The sequence below is a fragment of the Antechinus flavipes genome, chromosome 3 (genome assembly GCF_016432865.1).
Source record: "Antechinus flavipes isolate AdamAnt ecotype Samford, QLD, Australia chromosome 3, AdamAnt_v2, whole genome shotgun sequence".
NCBI lineage: Eukaryota > Metazoa > Chordata > Mammalia > Dasyuromorphia > Dasyuridae > Antechinus > Antechinus flavipes.
In genome coordinates this window covers 576,230,588-576,248,851 of record NC_067400.1, presented here as the reverse complement: position 1 = coordinate 576,248,851, position 18,264 = coordinate 576,230,588, and the positions used below count along the sequence as shown (strand labels likewise).

The 18,264-nt window shown below is 38.2% G+C and overlaps 1 protein-coding gene across 1 annotated transcript in view; it reads left to right on the top strand.

Moving 5' to 3' along the window:
• Positions 1 to 8,975: 8,975 nt before the first annotated feature.
• The window catches only part of STX12 (syntaxin 12), a 36,982-nt gene continuing 27,693 nt past the window's right edge, over positions 8,976 to 18,264 (top strand). Inside the window, 1 exon segment of the mRNA XM_051988062.1 lies at positions 8,976 to 9,277. Within this exon segment, the coding sequence (XP_051844022.1) occupies positions 9,151 to 9,277 (127 nt within the window). The 5' untranslated portion in view covers positions 8,976 to 9,150.

Sequence of the window (18,264 nt, the reverse complement as noted above, 5' to 3'; positions counted from 1 at the left end):
AAGACTTAATTTTTGAGTCTGGGTGACTGGGAAGGAGCACAGTAGTATTCTTATGAGAAATAAGGGATGTAGGAGGAAAGGCAGATTTAGGAGAAACAGTAAAATTCACTTTTGAACATGTTGTCTCTAAGTTACTGATTGGATATCCAACAGATAGCTGGAGATGCAGGTTTCATCCTTGATAGCAATCTGTAGTTTTGGGCTTTATCTGCATAATGGAGATAATTCAACCCACTGGAATAGATGAAACCATAGAGGAAATTGTAAAAAGAAAAGGAAAGAGGACTAGGGCAGGGCTTTGGGAGATACTTATTTTTAAGGAGCAGGAGGAAAGCAATGAAATGAAGGAGAAATTAACATTTATTAAGGCTCTACTAACCTGTCAGACACAGTGCTGGGTGCTAGAAATACAGAGAGGAAAAACCAACCCCTGTTTTCAAAGAGCTCGCCTTCTAGTTGAGGAGACAAATAATAAGAACTAATCAGAGAACTAGGAAAGAGTGGTGCCATGGCAACCAAGAGAGGGGAGATTTTTTTAGGAAGAGATAGAAGTGTTGACTTCAGAGAGATGAAAACGAAAAAAGTTCATGAATTTAACTATCAATCAGACATTTATTAAGCATTTATTAGGTGTCAGGCACTTTGTGCTAAACACTAGAGATTCAGAAAGAGGCAAAAGGCAGGGAACAAAAATATGTACAAACAAATTATACACAAGATAAATTGGGGATAATTAAAAGAGAAGTCATTCTTCCAAAACCATTTAGATTTTAGAGAATTTGGGAAAATCTTCCTATAGAAAAGGGAATTTTAGTTAGAACTTAAAGAAAGCAAGGAATTTGAGTCATGGGAGCAATAAAACTGGACTAGACATTTTCTCTGATCCCCATGACCTCTTCAATCTCTCCCAAACAGAAATTGTGTACTCTAGGATAAGTCAAATTTAGTCATTGTTATGGTCTAGGGCACCCATAAGATGGAAAGAAGAAAAAATGGAAAAAATATGAAGCCCAAGAACTAAGGCTTGCTGATCTTGAGCTCATTTAGCACTCTTCCTTACCTCCCATGCCCCCAGCAATGAGGCCATACCAGTTGATCCAAGCATATGACCCAAACATATTAAAACCCTCTCATTTGTCCTGTCTCCCCCTCTCTCAAGTCTATAAGAAGTTCACTTAGGCTTGAACAGCCAGCTTGGCCACAGACATTCAGGAGCAAAAGTCTGATAGGACTGCAGCCAGAAAGCTCCAGTGCTGCAAAGCTCTGAACTGCCAGTGTGGGGGGAAAAATAGCCTCTGAACTGTACGTATTGGGCCAAAACACAGGAACAGAGAGAACGCGACAAGTCCCCAGGACAGGACTGTGTGTGTATGTCCTGAACATACAAAAATCAGTTGGGACAGAGACCTAGGCTGAAGAGCCATGAATTGTCCAGTATGACGGGAAGCTGAAACACTTTGAGATTTAGTCTCCAAAGAGATTATCAGAAAAAGAGAGGCAAAAAATAACATAAAGAGGAAAAATGTTCTCTGCGCAAGCAAAACATACTGATCTTGAAGACAGAATGTGCTAAAGGTCATAGGTTTTCTAGAAAAATATGACAGGACAAAAAAAATCTTAATATCATAATGAAAATAATAGAAGAAAACTGCTAAGAACTTGTGAACATAGAAAATGGAATTCCAATTGAAAAACTGACAGATTATCTCAAAATCAAAAATTATGTCCGAAGGCCTACATAACTCTGCATACCCTTTGATGCAACAAATACCATCACTAGGTCTATATCCCAAAGAGATCATTAAAAAGAGAAAAATACCCACACGTACAAAAATGTTTATAGCAGCTCTTTTTGTGATAGCAAAGAATTAGATGAGAATGCCCATCAACTGGGGAAAGGCTGAACAAATTGTGATATATAAATGTATCTTCTCATCTCTTTTTGGTTTTGTTTATTTGTTTGATGTTTTTGCCGAGGCAATTGGGGTTAAGTGACTTGCCCAGGGTCACACAGCTAGGAAATGTTAAGTATCTGAGGTCAAATTTGAACTCAGATCCTCCTGATTTCAGGCTTGGTGCTCTATTCACTGCACCATCTAGCTGCCCTGTAATATATAAATGTAATGGAATATTATTATTTTATTGGAGATGATTAATTAGCAGGCAGATTTCAGAAAAACCTGGAAAGACTTACATGAACATGATGCTAAATGAAGGAAGCACAATCAATAGAATAATATATATAAATTTTGTGTAATAGTCAACTATGATAGATTTAGCTCTTTTTCAAGACAATCCAAAAGATTCATGATGGAAAAGGCCATTCACATGCAGAGATTAAAACATTCTATTTTCACTTTGTTTTTTCTTGTGGTTTTTTTTTCCCCTTTGTTCTGATTCTTCTTTCACAACATGACTAATGTGGAAATGTGTTTAACATGATTGCATGCTCACTGTCATAAGGAAAGAAAATTTTTTTTATAAAAAATGAATATTGATAACTATTTTTTCATGTCATTAGAAACAACAAAGTACTATTTGCAAAAAACACAAACAAACAAACAAACAAACAAAAACAACCCCAAAGTTGCAAATACCAAGATACATAATGTTTAGATTTAACATTTCAGTTTAAAAACAAGTTCTGAAAGCCATGGGGAGACAGATCTTCAAATGCAATGGAAAGGATATTTAAAAAATGCAAGATTATTCTTCATCTAGTAGAAAAGTGAGAAGGGAATGGAATAATGTGTTCTGAAGAGCTCAGGATGGCCTATTCTGAATATCTGAGCTTAACCATACAGGACAAAATATGGGCATTCACTAATAAGGAATTGGAAACATTTTTTAGAAGGAAAATCAGAACTGAAGAGATTATTTGCTTCTTTCACAGCCCAACTACAATAAATTCAGATAGCAAAAGCAATAGAGTGAACACAGAAAAATTAGTAAGCAACTTCTTAAGGTAGAAATCTGGTATGAGTAACAGTGAGAAGGCAGACATTATGGACAGAACCAGTCAACAGGAGAACGCTTCTTTTGCAGGACTACATTACATTATAGGAGGTTACATGAAAAGAAGCCAGGAGAAGCAAGATAAAGAGGAGTGTTGCCAGGGTCAAATCAAGGGCTATAATGAGGGGAATGTGACCTCTGTAGTCTCAGGAAGAAAAGATCCTACAGGACAGTGAGTAAACAGGAGGAGGAAAAGAATGAAAAGGGGGGAAAGAAAAGAGGGCTTACTTTGGAAGTGTGAGGAGTTCCCTGATGCTTCTAAGGATAAAGGAAAATGAAATTCTTACATTTGATAAGGCTTGGGGATTTGGTACCTGAAAAGTCTACTTGTTCTGGGATGGAACTTCTGGGAGCATTTAGAAAGATGGAAGAGCATGGACATAGAGAGATTTCCAAATGGAGGGGAAGGAAGGTCAACAAGAGATGGGTATAGATCAGTTGGGAATGGGGGGAGCATCGCCATGGGGCAGTGTCTCTCTGACAATCACAATAATTGTCGTTCTGAGATTATGGTACATGGGAAAGGAGAATCCATGGGGTAAGCCCTACAAAGCAGAGGCAGAAAGTATCTAGAGTGCAGAGGCTAGAATAGGTACCTGAAAGCTTTGATTGTATGTAGACTACAGAGAAAAGAGAGCTCAGTTTTAGGGATCATGAATCTGAAAATGTGGGTCTTGTCTAAACAAAAAGAGAAGATGGGATAATGAAATGAGAAAAGGGTGCAAAAAAAAGTTAAAAAACTTTGTGGAATAGTCAGGAGGTTGGTATATGGTGGGAGGGATGGAGTGGTGTGATGCTGCTCTGCTAAAGTGTGAAAAGACTAGAAAGGTAGTAGGAGACTAAGCTATGACAGGCTTTAAATACTCAAACAGAATTTTCTATTTGATCCTGGAGGCAAGAGGAAATCTTTAGAGTTCATTAAGTAGGGAAGTGATCAGATCTGGGCTTTCTAAAAATCACTTTGGGAGCTGAATGGAGGGTGGTTTGGAGTGGAGAGGAAACTTGTGAGAGATAGACATACCAGCAGGTTTTTGCAATAATCCAAAGGTGAGGGGATGAGAGTCTACAAGGAGTTGGGGCAGTGCTAGGGAAAGAAAGGGTTTATTGAAGAGCCATTGCAAAAATGAAATCTACAGGCTTTGGTGAAAGCTAGGATATAGGACATAGTGAGAGAGAGTGAAGAGAATGACTCCTAAATTGTGAGCCTGTGAGACTAGGAGGATGGCATTGCCCTCTCTAGTAATAGGGAAATTAGGAAGGAGAAAAGATATTGAGTTTAGTGTTGGACATGCATGAGTCCATGTTTACTGGACTTCCAATTTGAAATGTCTGTAAATTAAAAGGTAATTTTTGATCTTTGAAAAAGTAATTCCATTAGACAAGTGGGTTATAAACCAGATGGTAAGGGATTAAGAAATATTGTACAATTTACTTTCTAGGCATTTATCACAAAAGGGAAGAGACACCATGATAGCTTTGATGTGACTTACTCTTTTCTCGTGTCAGGAAGATGTCATTATCAGATAATTCCCAGACTTTCTAGGAAGGAACTCTTTATCAACGTCCATTGTTCATTGCCCAACCTCTTTAAACAACTTTTTGAGATATTTATTAGCATATCTTTAGAAAGGTCTGTGATTTGGTCTGCCACCTGGTTCCTAGACCCCTTCCTTTAAGTTCCTGACTTTATTTCTCTAGTCTCCCTGAGGAAAAAAAAAGACAAAAACCCCAAGACTATTATTGACTCCTATTCTTTTGTTTGTATGCTAGATTTTTGGGTTTACGGTGTAAGCCTGGACTCCCCCAACAATGGGAGAAAGGGGGGGCTTCTGTTCTATTTAATCTGGCATTTTTCAGTTTATGCTTTGCACTCCTTTTTACTGACAAACACCTTGTCCGATGGGAGACGCCCTTTCTCTGAAATCGTAATAAAGCCCTTTTGCTTTTTCTTACTCTGAGAGTCTCTGATTGTTTTTGTGGTCCATAGTGAACCAAACAGAGGTGTGTATTAAGTCGGCCCCAGGCAAGGCCTAAGAATCCTTGCAGAGCAGTAGTGATCCCCTACAAAATATCTGCTTATGATGATCTTTTCTAAGTTCTATTCAGGACTAAACCCACTATGAGGTACTCTCTCTCCTCTTCATAGTACCTTTCCTCTAATGGCATCTTTCTCCTTACTCTGGCTAACTTGTGATTAGTCTAAGTATATGCTCTTCCAAATCTATTTCATACTTAACCATTCCTAGTGTCTGTTGTATCACTTCATTTGTCTATAACCTCTTTCCCTAAATAAATCTACCTTTTCCCAAAGAGAATGGCCATTGTAAATTTGTCATACCTCTATTTTGAACTAGGCATTGCTACCTGGACCCCACTAATGGGACGGCAGGTCTAGAGAAGTTGTTTTGTTTTTTTAAGGTTAGAGAGATCTAAGGAGGTTGCCAATAGACAGGAAAATAAAGATGAGTGGAGAAAAGAACAATAGGACAGGCTCTGAGAGATGAAAGATATTATTAAGAGTGAGTTAAGGTTATTGATATGATTTTTCTTGTGCAGCATGATAAATGTGGATGTGTTTAGAAGAGTTGCACATTTAACCTATACTGGGTTACCTGCTCTCTAGGGGAGGGAGGAAGTAGGAAGGGAGGGAGAAAATTTTGGAACACACAGTTTTGCAGGAGTGAATATTGAAAACTTTACATATATTTTGAAAAATCAAAAGCTATTTTTTAGAAGATAAACTTATTACCTCTAAGATATTAAAAAAAAAAAGTGACTCAAGGTAGCTATGTGGCACAGTGATAGGCTTGAATCAGGAAGATCTGAGTGTTAATTCTACCTCAGACTCCATGATCTTGAATTAGTTATTTAACCTCAGCCTCAATTTACTTCTCTATATTATGAGAGAGCTAGCCTTGATCATCTTCTAAGGTTTCTTTCTGCTCTGAATCTATGATCATATTAGTTAGCCATGGTAAAAAGGACTGTTTAATTATTTAACAATGGAATAGAATTGAAGAAAAGAATTTTTCCTCCATATTTAGAAATATGGAAGAAGGAAAAATGTGGAACCTTAGGACGGATGGTCTCAATCCATTTAATAAAGTAGGAGGCCATGCTATTTGATTAAAAGGGGAGAATTGGGTGTTGGAAGAGAGAGGTTTGGAAAAGCCCTGTTTAAGAAATAATTAGAGATGAGTAAAAAGATCATACATTGGTGAGATTGTAAAAATCTTCCTTAATATGCTCTTTCATCTGGCTATTAAGAAAGTCTTCTTTACCTTTAAATAGCTTCTATTCTTAATGTAGTCCAGAATGTACAATGTAATCCAGAATGATTTTAGATTTTTTTTTAGCTCTGCATGGTGCACTGTTCATAGAACCACAGTAGCTTAGTAGATGTTGAAAAAGTTTGCTTGGATGGAAGATGAGTACTCAGCAAACTGGGATCTCTACTTCTGCTCTGCAAGGATTCTTAGGCCTTGCCTGGGGCCGACTTAATACATACCTCTGTGTGGGACCACAAAAACAATCAGAGACTCTCAGAGTAAGAAAAAGCAAAAGGGCTTTATTACGATTTCAGAGAAAGGGCGTCTCCCATCGGACAAGGTGTTTGTCAGTAAAAAGGAGTGCAAAGCATAAACTGAAAAATGCCAGATTAAATAGAACAGAAGCCCCCCCCTTTCTCCCATTGTTTGGGGGAGTCCAGGCTTACACCGTAAACCCAGAAATCTAGCACACAAACAAAAGAATAGGAGTCAATAATAATAAACTCTGAATTTAAATTTCCCTAGAGAACTGCTGTACAAGTAGATATCCTCATATAAGAGAATTCAAAACCATCATCATCTTAAAAAGTACTTAATTTCTCTCCCTCTCCCTCTTCTTTTCTCTCCCCCTCGCCCCTTTTTTTCTCTCTCTCCCCCCCCCCCCCCCCCCCACTGGGCCACTGAGCTGCCCCGCCCTTTATTCCCTATATCTAATTGGCAGCAACAATTAGATTGCTGGAGTCAGGAAGTCTTGAAATCAAATCCATCCTCCTCAATTGTGAAAAGAAGATAATAGATAACACCTACATCACGGGGTTGGTAAGGATAAAATGAAATACTTATAAAGTGTTTTGCAAACCTATAAAACGTTTTGCTAAAGTGCTATATAAATGCCAGCTACTAAAGTAAACCAGGTAAAAATAGAAAAACATTGTATACCAAAATAGCAATACTGTAACAACTGATCAACTACTCTACATAATTATCCAGGAAAATTCAGGATAAAAGATGGACAGATGAACTCAGTGTAGATTTATGCATATTTTTTCACTTAACCTTTTTTTTTTGCAACATGGCAATATGGAATTATGTTTTGCAAGATTTCATATGTATTATTGATGTCATATTACTTGCCCTCTCAGTGGGTGGGGGAGATCTGGAATGAGAGAATTTGGAACTCAATTTTTTTTTTTTTAAATCAATGTTCAAGTGAAGTATAAAAAATGCTGACTGTTATTTTATCGGAGTATAATAGGCACTGTGACTTTGATCTTCTAGTTTAATGTGAACTTAATGTTCCCAAACCACCCTATGTAAGTTCATTTGCATAGATGGGAATCTATTTTAATGCAGGGAGGCTTGCAATATACACATTTAACCTATTCTAAAATCAGGGCTTTTGAAGTGGAGACTTGTTTCTATTAACATGGTAGAAGACTAAGTGAATTAGGTGATTGAGCTTTTAGTGCTAACTTCGGACAGTTTACTTTATGGTCGTCGGCAAGACATTTCTACGTTTATAAGCAAAATATACTCCTTAAAGATAGAAAATAAATTCTAAAAATTTTAATAAAATTGAGGCTTTTAGGTGATTTTTTTTTTTTTTTTTTTTTTAGTTTTGAAATCCAGTGTATCTGAGGCATCTAGAACAGGGCAAAAGTTTCCGCTGCTAGCATCGAATACAGATTTGGAACCGAAGGAATCTTAAAAGTCATCTAATCCTACCTCTTCATTTTACAAATGAGGAAACTGAGGCTCACCTCAAAGGGTTAGAGATTTGTGATTCCAAATCTAGCACTTTCCACCATGCTAACTTCAGTTGTTTGCTAAAACAGTAGGAACTGACGCCGTTCCCCCCTTCCCGTCCATTTCCCACGATGCAGCACCAAAGAACAATTCGATCCCTAAACCACATAGAATTCCTGTCCTTGGCTACTTTCTAACTACCGAAGTGCGTTGCTTTTTCATCCAGTGGGGATGTTATGGGGGTAGCGAGGTGGCGCAGAGCACAGTCCCGTGCCTGGATTCAGGAAGACTCCTCTTCCTAAGATCAACTTCACCCTCAGACTCTACTAGCTGGGTGACCCGTGGGTAGGTCACTTCACCCTGTGTGCCTCCGTTTCCTCATCTGTAAAACGAGCCGGAGAAGGAAAAGGCAAACCTCTCCAGTATCGTTACCAAGAAAAGGCTGAGAGTCGGGCACGACTGAACAACGAAAGGCTGGGGCGTGGGAGTGCCCTGCCCCGGGTCACCCACATGGCAAGCACCCGCCCGCCTGCCTGCCTGCAGACTAGGTGCCGGACCTCAGTTACTCGGCTCCTACACACACAGAACTACAGCCCCTTTGGCTCCGAACTTCCTCCCCGCCCGGCACCCCAGGAATGCCGGGCCCCTCCCCGAGAACAATGAGGTCATCGCTTCTGGGGCGGAAATGAGTCTACAGATGTTTACATCAGGGAGGGGTGAAGGCGGGAGCTGCCCACACGACTCTCAGAAGAGGGGTTTCGAATCGGATGAGCGCAGTGGATCTTTCCTTTAGGGGCCCCCAAATCTGTCTAATGCAAAATAAAATTCGGGTCCACAACAACCTCAAAGACCAAGAAACTAAACCTCTCCCGGCATCCGTCTTCAAGGCGCCGTTTTACGTCACGTCACGTGAACCTCCGGGGAGGGCGGAGCGTGTTAGGCGCATGCGCGCCGCGCCAGGTCGTGGTGCGCACGCAGCAGTCTTCTATTTTTCCTCCTCCCCCTCGCTCTCCTCCCCGGTATCTCTGTTCTCTTCCTCCTCCCTGTCACTGTTCGGCGGGTCTCCTTCCGGCCGGACCTCGGTGCAAATCGGCCCCGGCCCAGCCAGGCAGCCCTCGCGATGTCCTACGGGCCCCTAGACATGTACCGGGCGGCGGGGCCCTCGGGCTCACAGGGCCCCCAGCCCCGGGACTTTGACAGCATCTTCAACATTTGCTGCGGCCACATCCAGAAGATCAGCTACGCCAGTGAGTGGGAGCCGAGGCCCGAGGGCGGCCGGGGGGGATGGTTCTGGGCCCCTGCCAGTACCCCTTTCCCCGTGGATGTGGGTTTGGAAGCGCTGAGGGTCAACCCGGACCCCGGCTCTGCCCCAGGCCCGGACTGTCCACTGGGGAGGCGCCTTCCTACTTCCCCTTCGCCCTGTCCCCCCCTTTCCAGGTACCCCCTGAGGAGGCCCTTCTCTCTGGGCCGTATTTCGGCCTTAGAGCTGAGCTCATCTCATTGATGGGCTGGTCAGTCTCTTCATTTTACAGGTGGGGAAACTGAAGTGGAGAGAAGGGAAAGGCCCAGAGATGCCATAGCTTTTATCCTAGGTCTGGGGGCAGCCCAGTTTGAGACATCTAATTTTTCTTCCCTGCCTCCTCCTCTTCCTCCTTCGCAATCTGTTCGTTCAGCTTTTGTGGAATAGTTTAGCTTCCCATTCTGTATTCTCTATGGTACTGAACCAGGTGGAATTCAATTTAAATGGCAATTAAGGTGAAGTGAGTTGTACCACTTAAACCATTCCGAGAATTTCGTGGTCCTAGAATTGGGAGTGTGTGAAGGGGCACAGAGGCTATGAGTCTATTTTATGTTGGTTTCTGAAGGGTGCCGAACATTTCTTTTTAATTTCCCTTGGCAACCTAAGATTAAAGTAAAGCTTGTTTTATTAATCTACCTTGGCTGTCTAAGATTCAGAGATTTCTTCGTTATCAATCTAGCTTTTAGATAGCAGCAGCTAGTGTTTGGTTTTGATCAGTTTTATTAGCTATTTCCTGAAGTGAATTTCATATACAGAGAAGTTAAGTGACTCCACATCACTTAGCAGTATATGCCCCAATTAGAGTTGTTGTGTTTATGGGTTGTCTTCCTCATTATGTAATGTGTGTGTAAACTTAAAAGTATATACCTCATCAATACCAGTCAGGTAGCATCATCTTTGTGCATAAAGGTTGATATATTACCTTTTTTGAGTTTTAGTGATTGGAGCTATATTCCTAGACTAGTTATTGACTTGAGTGATTATATTCATCAATTAGTGATAAAAGCATATTTAAAATGCTTTAAGATTTGCAAAATACTTTCATCACAACAATCTTCTGAGGAAACAGCATTATCTCCTCTCTATTATGCTGCAACCTGGTCTCAAACCTGTTTTCTGATCCTGAGATAGTGCTGTTTTTAATACCCCCTACTGAAGTTTAAAGAACTGTGTCATACTTTGTTTTGCATTTAGTTATTTAGAAAACAAGAAACAGTATGTGGTAGATAGAATTCTGTGAATCAAATAAGGTTAAAGCAGCTAAACTCATTGATTTTCCCAGTTGTATTTAGAGATGACTGGAATACAAGTTAATCTCAACAGTCCTTTTATAGGATTGGTATATTTCAATACCTGTGGGAAGTATAGCTCTCTTACAAATTTGTAGGTAGTCCTCAGGAGTTACTGTAGCAGAAATATTCATATTTGTGGGCAATAAACCTCTTATCTGACATGATCCTTGAACAATAAACCTATGATCCTTGGGTTTGTACTTGGAACTTTTTTGAGAGACCTCTTTGAGATTGCATTCTATTATAGCCTAGCCTTTGAAAACTCGGGGTTACCTCCATGTCACGAGGACGCACTGGAAGATGACTTCAGTGACATGATGCTGTGAAAATCTACTAATAAAACTCATTTATATGGTGCTTTTTACATTTCAAAATAATCTTGTGAGATGTACAGTACAAATATTATCCTGTCTTTACAGATGTTGAATTGAGTCCCAAGTAGGTTAAGGAATTGGCTAACATCACAAAGCTAGTAAGTGGAAAAACTGGGGCTCAAACTTAGGTCTTTTGATTTTAAATCTCTTGCTCATTTTGATAATATATATTTGATTCTTTGTTCTGTGATTGTGAAGTCATATTTTATTTCTTGAGGAAAGTGGCAGGATTTGGTTAAGGGCATAGTAGTAAAACAAAGTTGTGCAGATATACTTATTAGAATACTCCATTTTAAACATTACCCAGAGTTAATTTTCACTAGGGAAGATTGGCAAGCAAGTAGTAAAATTGTTATCATTGCTTAATAATATTAGTGATCCATAAATATTAACTACTTCAGGTGAAGGAGTAGAGTTTATTTTTTTCCCTCTTAAGACAAATTTCAGAATTGGAAGCTTTCCTTCTCCCACCCAGCTCTTCTTGCCAACTACCATCCTAGGATATTTTTAATTTTATGACTGTTAACCTTTGGGAGTCCTGGCTAAAGAGTCTGTCCCTCCTCTTTGTGGAGAATCTAAGATGCCATTTGGAAATAAAATAGGAAGAATTCTTTAATTGTTAGTGTGACTGTTCACATAGCCCAAACCTCTCCCAAGTTTTTCTGTTCCATTACATTCACTGTATCATACTTATGTGAGCTGAAACTATGATGCTCAAAAATTCATTTCTTGTCCTTTAAATTTGGTAATAGGATAAACAAAAACACTTTGTTACCTTCAGTGCCCATTTCTAGTTTTTGTTAGAAACAAACAACACCTACATTTAAGATGTAATTGTAGTAACATTGTTGAATCTTTTTTTCTGGTAATTTAAATTAAAAATTTGTTTTCATTTCTATTTTCCCTAGTAACATGTAAAAACATTTTTCTTATGCATGTACATTCTTTTTTTAAACATTTCCTAATGAATCATGTTGGGAGAAAAAAATCACAACAAAAGGGGAGATCTATGAGAAAAGAAAAAAAAAAGTGAACATAGAATGGGTTGAGTTATATTCAATCTTCATAGTTTTCTCCCTGGATGCAGATGGCGTTTTCCATCCAAAGTTTATTGGGATTGCTTTGGATCACTGAACAGCTGAGAAGAAACAAGTCTGTCATAGCCGATCATAGCACAATCTTTTTTTTTTTTTAATTGTTAATAGCTTTTTATTTACAAGTTATATGCATGGGTAATTTTACAGCATTGACAATTGCCAAACCTTTTGTTCCAATTTTTTCCCCTCCTTCCCCCCACCCCTCCCCTAGATGGCAGGATGATTAATACATGTTAAATATGTTAAAGTATAAATTAAATATAAAATAATTATACATGTCCAAACCGTTATTTGCTGTACAAAAAGAATCAGACTCTGAAATATTGTACAATTAGCCTGTGAAGGAAATAAAAAATACAGGCGGGCAAAAATATAGGGATTGGGAATCCAATGTAATGGTTCTTAGTCATCTCCCAGAGTTCTTTCGCTGGGTGTAGCTGGTTCAGTTCATTACTGCTCCATTGGAACTGATTTGGTTCATCTCATTGCTGAAGATGGCCAGGTCCATCAGAATTGATCATCATATTGTATTGTTGTTGAAGTATATAATGATCACCTAATCCTGCTCATTTCACTCAGCATCAGTTCATGTAAGTCTCTCCAGGCCTTTCTGAAATCATCCTGTTGGTCATTTCTTACTGAACAATAATATTCCATAATATTCATATACTACAATTTATTCAGCCATTCCCCAATTGATGGGCATCTACTCAGTTTCCAGTTTCTGGCCACTGTAAAGAGAGCTGCCACAAACATTCTTGCACATACAAGTCCCTTTCCCTTCTTTAAGATCTCTTTGGGATATAAGCCCAGTAGTAACACTGCTGGATCAAAGGGTATGCACAGTTTGATAATAGCACAATCTTGCTGTTGCTGTGTACAATATTTTCCTGGTTCTGTGATTGTGAAGTCATATTTTATTTCTTGAGGAAAGTGGCAGGATTTGGTTAAGGGCATAGTAGTAAAACAAAGTTGTGCAGATATACTTATTAGAATACTCCATTTTAAACATTACCCAGAGTTAATTTTCACTAGGGAAGATTGGCAAGCAAGTAGTAAAATTGTTATCATTGCTTAATAATATTAGTGATCCATAAATATTAACTACTTCAGGTGAAGGAGTAGAGTTGAGTTTATTTTTTTCCCTCTTAAGACAAATTTCAGAATTGGAAGCTTTCCTTCTCCCACCCAGCTCTTCTTGCCAACTACCATCCTAGGATATTTTTAATTTTATGACTGTTAACCTTTGGGAGTCCTGGCTAAAGAGTCTGTCCCTCCTCTTTGTGGAGAATCTAAGATGCCATTTGGAAATAAAATAGGAAGAATTCTTTAATTGTTAGTGTGACTGTTCACATAGCCCAAACCTCTCCCAAGTTTTTCTGTTCCATTACATTCACTGTATCATACTTATGTGAGCTGAAACTATGATGCTCAAAAATTCATTTCTTGTCCTTTAAATTTGGTAATAGGATAAACAAAAACACTTTGTTACCTTCAGTGCCCATTTCTAGTTTTTGTTAGAAACAAACAACACCTACATTTAAGATGTAATTGTAGTAACATTGTTGAATCTTTTTTTCTGGTAATTTAAATTAAAAATTTGTTTTCATTTCTATTTTCCCTAGTAACATGTAAAAACATTTTTCTTATGCATGTACATTCTTTTTTTAAACATTTCCTAATGAATCATGTTGGGAGAAAAAAATCACAACAAAAGGGGAGATCTATGAGAAAAGAAAAAAAAAAGTGAACATAGAATGGGTTGAGTTATATTCAATCTTCATAGTTTTCTCCCTGGATGCAGATGGCGTTTTCCATCCAAAGTTTATTGGGATTGCTTTGGATCACTGAACAGCTGAGAAGAAACAAGTCTGTCATAGCCGATCATAGCACAATCTTTTTTTTTTTTTTTTTAATTGTTAATAGCTTTTTATTTACAAGTTATATGCATGGGTAATTTTACAGCATTGACAATTGCCAAACCTTTTGTTCCAATTTTTTCCCCTCCTTCCCCCCACCCCTCCCCTAGATGGCAGGATGATTAATACATGTTAAATATGTTAAAGTATAAATTAAATATAAAATAATTATACATGTCCAAACCGTTATTTTGCTGTACAAAAAGAATCAGACTCTGAAATATTGTACAATTAGCCTGTGAAGGAAATAAAAAATACAGGCGGGCAAAAATATAGGGATTGGGAATCCAATGTAATGGTTCTTAGTCATCTCCCAGAGTTCTTTCGCTGGGTGTAGCTGGTTCAGTTCATTACTGCTCCATTGGAACTGATTTGGTTCATCTCATTGCTGAAGATGGCCAGGTCCATCAGAATTGATCATCATATAGTATTGTTGTTGAAGTATATAATGATCACCTAATCCTGCTCATTTCACTCAGCATCAGTTCATGTAAGTCTCTCCAGGCCTTTCTGAAATCATCCTGTTGGTCATTTCTTACTGAACAATAATATTCCATAATATTCATATACTACAATTTATTCAGCCATTCCCCAATTGATGGGCATCTACTCAGTTTCCAGTTTCTGGCCACTATAAAGAGAGCTGCCACAAACATTCTTGCACATACAAGTCCCTTTCCCTTCTTTAAGATCTCTTTGGGATATAAGCCCAGTAGTAACACTGCTGGATCAAAGGGTATGCACAGTTTGATAATAGCACAATCTTGCTGTTGCTGTGTACAATATTTTCCTGGTTCTGCTTGTTTCACTCACTATCAGTTCATGTAAATCTTTGCAGGCCTTTCTAATATCAGCCTGTTCATCATTTTTTTATAGAACAATAATATTCCATTGCTTTCATATAGTATTATTTATTCAGCCACTCTTCATTTATTGGGCATCTCATTTTCCAATTCTTTGCCACCACAAAAAGAGCTACTATAAACATTTTTGCATATGGGATTTCTTTTCCCTCTTTTATGATTTCTTTGGGACACAGACCCAGTAAAGGCATTGTTGGATCAAAGGATATACACAGTTTCATAGCCATTTGGGGATAGTTCCCAAATTAATTGCAGTTTTTTAAAACTGAAAATGCAGTTTTAATTTCCATGTTGGCATATTTGGGAAATTGCAGGGTCACAATTACCTCATATGTTCTTGTCTCCATAATCTGACTAATGGACTTCAATTTTTTCTTAAGATACTGAGTCATCTGGTGGGCAGATGCTGGAGAGCTGCTTTTCCTCTTGATGTCAGTGTCTTTCATATCAATGGATGTTATGTTTTGGATGGACCAGAGTTCATTTAGAGACTTATTTTCTGAATCCCTAATGGTGAATGATAGGAAGTATATTCATTTTAGAACAGATCCTCATTTAAATCATAGGATGTTAGAACTGAAAATTTCTTAGAGATCATCTAATATCATTTTACAGATAATGAAACTGATATCAGCTATTGTTAGACTGTCCGATTTTATTCCTAGTCTTTCAAAAATTTTTAGCCAGTCCTTGCTTTGAATGAGATGTTGGTGATAGAGAAATTTAAGTTGTCCTCGTCTTTAAAATATACTTGTATATGATTTTAAAAGGTATGCAACACAACTGAATACACATACAAGGCATGTGTATTGGTTTGGGTCATCTAGTTTCTGATTATTAGGGTTTTTTAAAAATAGGAAATCCTGTCATAATATTGTTGTAGATTATCTAATTTCTGATTATCACAAGTTATTTTTTTCCTGTTTTTTAAACAGGAAGTCCTGACCATTAGCATGTAATAAGTAAATCCAGAGTAAAATATATCTTGCAGAATGCTTTCAATTGAGTAGAGAGTAGGTGCAATTTTGTAAATTTTCTGATGCATTGCAAATCAATTTATCAACAAGCATTTATTAGGGCTTACTATATGCTAAGCTCTGTACTAAGTGGTGGGGATTTTTAGAAAATAGCACAAACAGGCCTCTCCCTAAAAAAGCTTGCATTCTAATGTGCAAAGCAATACATATACATAGGTGTATACAAAACATATACAAATTGGAAGGTCACTAGCTGCTGGGGACTTGGGAAAGGCCTTTTGCAGAAGAGGGATTTTAAGAGGCAAGAAGCATTTCTGGCATTGGGAATAGCAGAAGATAGATGGGGCTCTGTGTGTGGACCAAAGATGGGTGAAGACTGAAAAGATCAGGGCCAAGTCAAATGAGGGTTCGAAATAGTTGGGTTTTGATCAAGGTGTCTATTCTTGCTATTTAATATTGGTGAGTGTTTGCTGTAGCTATTTCTCAGGAGTCAGGAAAGTTAACCCCCTTATACAGTAAACTCCAGGAGCTCCCTGTTGTCTCCAGGAGCTAAGTACAAAATGTTCTCTTTGGCATTTAAGCTCTTCCAGATCTAGCTCCCTCATTCCTTTTCAGTAGTCTTCTTGCATATCAGAGGCACTTAATAAATGTTTATTGAGTGAATGAATGATATGTGTCAAAGGAGAAAGAATTCTTTCACCTTAGTTCTTTTCTATATAAGGTACCTAGCACATTCCTTTGCACACCAGGCACTTAAAAATATTGAATTGAACAACAAAACCACCCAAATCTACCATAATTTCAAGAAAATATTCCAGAAGATCACAAGATGAAACAGAACTCTATAGCTATATGTTCTCACTGAGAACGTGCAGAGTTGCTAAATATTGATTTTATCTTCTCTCTGTTCTCTGAATCTCAGGATGTTTAATACATATTAAGTGAGCTATTCACATGTCTTCTTTGACCTCTGAAGAAATCCTACTTTTTTATTTTTTTCCTTTTTTGGGAGGCAGTGGGGTAAGCAACTTGCCCAGTTTCATCCAGCTCCGAAGTATCTGAGGCCACATTTAAATAAAGGTCCTTTTAATTCCAGGGCCAGTGCTCTATCATCTGTGCCACCTAGCTGTCTCTAGCCTGCTTCCTTTCTTTTTTCTTTTTTATTATTATAGCTTTTTATTTACAAGATATATGCATGGGTAATTTTTCAACATTGACAATTGCAAAACCTTTTCCAATTTTTCCTTTCCTTCCCCCCTGCCAATTAACATGGCAGGTTAACCAATACATGTTAAATATGTTAAAGTATATGTTAAATACAATATATGTATATATGTCCATACAGTTATTTTGCTGTACAAAAAGAGTTGGACTTTGAAATAGTGTACAATTAACCTATGAAGGAAATCAAAAATGCGGGTGGACAAAAATAGAGGGATTGGGAATTCTATGTAGTGGTTCATGCTCATTTCCCAGAGTTCTTTCGCTGGGTGTAGCTGGTTCAATTCATTACTGCTCTATTGGAACTAATTTGATTTATCTCATTGTTGAAGAGTAGCCTGCTTTCTTAATAAGAAAATTTAGCCGTATGAAGTCATTTCATGGACTTTGTGCTGAAGTTTTAACCAGTGTAGCTCCCACTCATTATTGATCAGGAAGGTGTGGTTCAGAGAAATTGAGTGTGGTAGAAGCAGGGCATTTGAACCCAGTCTTACTAATGCCAAATTCCGACTTCTGTCCACTGTCTTGCAATCTCCTCATCTACAAAATGGGGACAACCTCACACACCTTAGAAGGGAATTGAAAGGAAATCACTTTGTAAATCTAAAGATTTAAATACAAAGGTCAGCCACTGTTTGCTGGAGTACTTTCTTTCCCTTTCCCTTTGTGGGTTGCAATCCTCCTTCACTTTTCCATATTCAGTAACAGGATTGTTACTTTCCATCAATTCTCTATAGATTTTCTTGTTCTGTGTTTTGGAAACCTACTGTTGTTTCTTTTAATACTTTACAGATATCAGAGTAGCACTCAAGCTGTCTGTCTAGAATTCCTTGCTATATTGAGCACACATCTCCCTTTTTGGAATTATACATGTTCTTGGTGTGGCCAGCAAGGTGGCACAGTGGATAGTGCATCGAGTCTGGAGTTTGGAAGATCCGAATTCAGATTTGCCTGGGATATACAGCTGTATGACCCTAGGCAGGTCACTTAAAGATTTTTGCCTCAGTTTCCTCATCTGTAAAATGAGCTAGAGAAAGACATGACAAATCACTGCAATATCTTTGCTAGTACCCCAAATGAAGTCACAAAAAGTTGGTTGTGGCTGAAAATAACAAACAACAAAACAAAATGTTCTTGATATACTTTGTCATGTCTAGCATGTGTCATGCTGAAAGTACACCTACCATGAAT